Genomic DNA, 4,649 nt, shown 5'->3' with positions numbered 1-4,649 from the left:
AAAAATGTGCTGAAAAACTCGGCTTATACATGAGTATATCGGTTTATCATTTAGAAATTAATGAATTATCAACACCTTAAAACAAACAGACACACACAAAAAAGCACCTCATTGTTCTAGATATTACTACTGGAAATTACTGCAGATTTTGATATTTGGAAAACAGGTAAAGCTATAAAGAACCTTGTCTTTTCTATGTGGTCTATACCTTCAATAACCCTAAAGCATATAATTCCTCTTTTAGTGACTATCTAGTTATCCAACATTCTACATTTACAATATTAAGTTTGTTTACAACCCAACAGATTTTGTGCTTCAATGTTTGAGAGTAATGAATACTGAAGTATGAGGCAAGAATAACACTGGCTGTGAACCAAGAGAGTTAACATAGAAGATGAAGTTAGGGAAGTGGAGCTTCAAAATATACTGGCCAGCCCAGAAAATAAAAGCAAAGAGGCAAAGTATTGGAAAGCACATTTATTTCAAGGGTAGAAAGAGGGACTGCAGAAGGAGATTTAGGATTTAGACTGTCCCATCCATTAGAGTTATTAACAGACAGCATTAAGGGAAACACCCACAAGGAATTCACAGTGTTCCCTACAGGGTACAGGGCACACTGTTAGATTATCTCAGAATATGCAGGAATGTAGAGACAGATGAATACGAAGCCAACCTCATGGCAACTACCTGGGCAAATTACACCAGACCTAGAAGAAAGTACTTTAGTTGTGGGAAGACAGGTCATCTTCAAGGAGAGTGAGGCACCGCAAGCTTGGCCACAGAGAGCGAGCTGCAGCCTGCATCTGGAGCATGAGCCAGGGCCATTGGCCTCGGGTTTAAAAGAACCTGAACTTTGCCTCCACTGTAGGAAGGGAACTCAATGGGTGAGTCAATGTCATTTAAGACTCAACAGTACAGGATGGTCTCTAGCAAAGGCTTCCTGGCGGGAAAATAGAAGAAGGAGCTTGATCCAAGTCCCGCCCAACAGAGCTCAGAAGGCAAAGCCTCTGCCTAACCCAGCAAAGAATCTTTGAATGGCAGCAATCACAGGTATCCCCGGATCTCACATCAGGAGACCAGACCTAGCCAAACTCGCAAAACCCCAGCCTCCTCTGTTCTCGATGCAGTAAGTTTGACTAACCAAGAAAAGCAGTTTGATTCTACAAAGGAGTCTCTTATTGAAAGAGTAATACAGTTTCTATCAGGAATATTTAATTTAAGTACTCAAGGAATTCAAATTGACACTGGAGTTGATCAGAATTGTGAGGAAAAGCCAAAAGCTGTGATTAAATCAGAAATTAAGAGTAGTAATTGGGGTCCCGTACCTAAAGGAACTATGGGACGTTTATTAAGAAAGTCTAACCTAAATTCTCAAAATGTTCAGATTGTTGCTGTGTTGATCGGGATTATGTTGATCAGAAATTAAGGCAGTGATAAAATCTGATATAGCATGGTTTATAAAAAAGGAAGATCGCTTAAGTCAATTTTTGCTTCCTTGCATTTCAAGAGTAGAAATTTATACCTATCAGGAAAGAGTACTTGAGAAGTCTGACCACCCTTTAAATCAAGGGGTCTTTTGGAATGCTGTTGTGGGGGAAAAATAACACCCCTAAATGGAATTAGAAATTGATGGGAAAAGATTTTTCAGATCTGGATATTGGGTCATTTCTTTAGGGCATTCACAAGGGCCTAAGACCCACCCATTAACTTCCTCTAAATCTAGCATGGAAGGAATGAGTGAAGTTAACCAAGACAGACGATTGCAAAAGGGTAAAATCAAACAGTGTAATAAGCCTAAAGAGCAATATGGCCTAACTGAGCCTGTAACCTTATTGGTAAACTTAGAGAAAAAACGTCTGGGTGGTAAGTTACTTCAAGAACAGCTGGACAAATTTATTAAGAATTTTGTCAGTCGTTCAAGTCATCTGGAGTGGAGGAAGAAGTTCTCACAATGCTCTCTAGCTCCTCTGAGAGTCAAAATTTACATAACAATGAACTCTGAGTTATACTGGTTTAAAACCTAGCAAGTTAACTGAGATTGTTTGGAGTGCTTTAAAGTCTCCATTATTTCAGTCTCTCTTCTATCTCTCATGATCTCTATGACTTTACTATAATCCTTATATATATTTTACCCGTACAATTGCGCCTATCAAACTGGCGATTAATTGTGGGGGCTGGCCTTTCCCCCCTCGAGTTACTGTTAATTTGATTTGTTGTTATGATAACATAAAGGGCAGGTATGTACTCATCTTCCATCTTACGATATGAGGTAGTCATCCTTCATTTTTGTATACTGCCAATTTTCACACAATGATGGGTCTTTGGAACCTAACCATGTCAATAATGTTAAGCATGGTGAAGCGAGACAAACTGATCTCCTGTTGGAAGCAACTAACTCCATCTATGAAGCAGTCTGTCAGGGGAGAGACGAAGTAAGATTCATTAAACCTCTAGATTAAATTGTCTAGGTCCAAGAAATGAAGAGGCAAGGTAAGTGACACAGTCCTCAGGTAGCAGTCAAGTCCTATAATAGGCCACACCAGAAAAGAGTACGTGAGCAAGGAGGCACCAGGGGCATGTCTTCATGCTGCTTTTTTTTTTTCAATATGATTATAATTCAAGTCCTATGATAAAAAGTTGTCTTTTAAAAATGTTCTTGATGGTTCTAGTAGCTATTCGTTTCTAAAGTCCTTTCTCATTAGAGTTACATCCACCCAAATATTTCACTCCTGGGTATATATCCAAAAGAATTCAAAACAGATGCTTTTATATGAATGTTCATATTATTTACAACGGGCAAAAAGTGGACATAACCCAAATGCACATCAAAAGATGAATGGATACACAAAATGTTGTATTAGCCATACAATGAAATATTACTTAGTCATGCAGGAAAACAAAGTTCTGGTGCAAGCTATAATGTGGATTAAAGATCATGCTCAGAGACAAAAGAGCAAATATTGTATGACCCCACTTGTATGAAATGCCTAGAATAGGCAAATGCGTAGAGGCAAAAGTAGTTACACCAGGGGCTGTGAAGAGGGGAACGTAGAAAGTTATTACTTAAGGGGTAATGAGTTTCTACTTAGGGTGATAACTATTAAACCTATGAAATAATTAGTGCCACTGAATCATACATTTGGGTGTGGCTAAAATTATAAATATTTGTTATATATATTTTACCACATACCATGTTTTGTAAGTGAATGAAAACCGAGAACTTAACAACACACCTTTAATAAGCACTCAAACTATGGGAAAAGAAATGTATAATGAGACAGGCTACTAAAATTGTGTTGTCACTCTGTGGAATTGCCTGCTATACCATCTCTCATGTTCATGATGGTCACAGTGGCCAACAACTCAACATCCATTCCAACTCCAATGATAGTCCATATCAGTCATGCTAAACCTAAGTCCTTAAAGGTTTAGAAATAAACACATGATCCATTCATGGCAAAGAGATATGTGTAAACTCCTGGGACCTTGTGAGCAAATTCTCTTTGCTCCTAAGAAGAGATGGATGACACAAAGCCTTCTAACATTAAAGATTAAAAATAGTGATAATGAAATAAATGGAATAAAACATAAGAGGGCACAGGTCCTGGGACAACAGGCCTCCAATCAAAGCATACCGTATATACTAGAGTATAAGTGGACCCAAGTATCGGCCTATGCACCCAATTTTATCACAAAAAACTGCATAAAAAATATGCTGGAAAAACTTGGCTTATACATGAGTATATGCGGTACCTTAACCAAGTAGACACTTCTGAAGGATTTTCTAAATTTTTAAAACTAAATGTATGTGGTAACCTGAAGAGGGGACAAAAAAACAACAATCCTCTGTAGTTATATAAAATTCACTAAAACAATATACACAATGCCAACAATTTGAAGATGCTGCTCAATATAATAGAGTTCAGCAGAATAATAAGAAATGAAAACGTAGTTTAAAAGCTACTAAAATTTCCTTTACCTGATGACTAGGGCCAACACGAATTTCTCCCTGGGTACTGTTCAGCCTCCTGTTATAAAAGAGCAGATGAAGTTAGCAAATAGAGTTTTGACATAAACATTCTTTTTTTGACATAAACATTCATACAATTTTCTAGGAAAAGAATTCACTTCATATAAATGGGAAAACTCAGAATTACTAACTTCCCTATTTCTAAATTGGCCCACATATTACACATAGTACCCAGCTCCCCAATACACATATCTAAAATCTTTTCCCTCTAAAAACCTGATTATGCAGATTCTATCTTGAACACCTTACTACATCATCACTCCTTCAGCCTCAGAGAGTTGTATATATTTCTCCAGTATAATCCCAGAAAGATGTTTCTTCTTTCAATACATTTTAGGATGTGCTAGTCGGTATCAGTGGGATAAATGTATAGTTTCTAGGTCATGCATTCTATCATTTAATCACTCATTCATTCAATTCATTCAACTAATTTATTAAGTACCTACTATAAATCAGGATGGAGTCCTAGTGGTACAATGGTTAAGTGCTCAGATGCTAACCAAAAGATTAGTGGTTCAAACTCTCTAGTAGCTCCATGGGAACCATAAATTCAAGAGTTAAAGAAGTTTGTAGAAAAATTTCATTATGCCCCAAACTATTAGGGTCATCAATGAGGGAA

General features: G+C 37.3%; 1 protein-coding gene across 1 annotated transcript in view; it reads right to left on the bottom strand.

The window, feature by feature from the left end:
• Positions 1-4,649, bottom strand: part of LOC101647535 (arginine-glutamic acid dipeptide repeats protein) — a 207,628-nt gene that overhangs the window by 178,699 nt on the left and 24,280 nt on the right. The window contains exon 2 of the mRNA XM_045298782.1: positions 3,980-4,028. Coding sequence (XP_045154717.1) covers positions 3,980-4,028 — 49 coding nt within the window. The remainder of the gene's footprint in view (positions 1-3,979; positions 4,029-4,649) is intronic.

Source organism: Echinops telfairi, unplaced genomic scaffold (assembly GCF_000313985.2).
Source record: "Echinops telfairi isolate 266 unplaced genomic scaffold, ASM31398v2 ScPeMD7_7457;HRSCAF=8495, whole genome shotgun sequence".
In the NCBI taxonomy this organism is placed as follows: Eukaryota; Metazoa; Chordata; class Mammalia; order Afrosoricida; family Tenrecidae; genus Echinops; species Echinops telfairi.
Note: the sequence above shows the minus strand (reverse complement) of the source record. Positions and strands in the feature narration are given on the sequence as shown.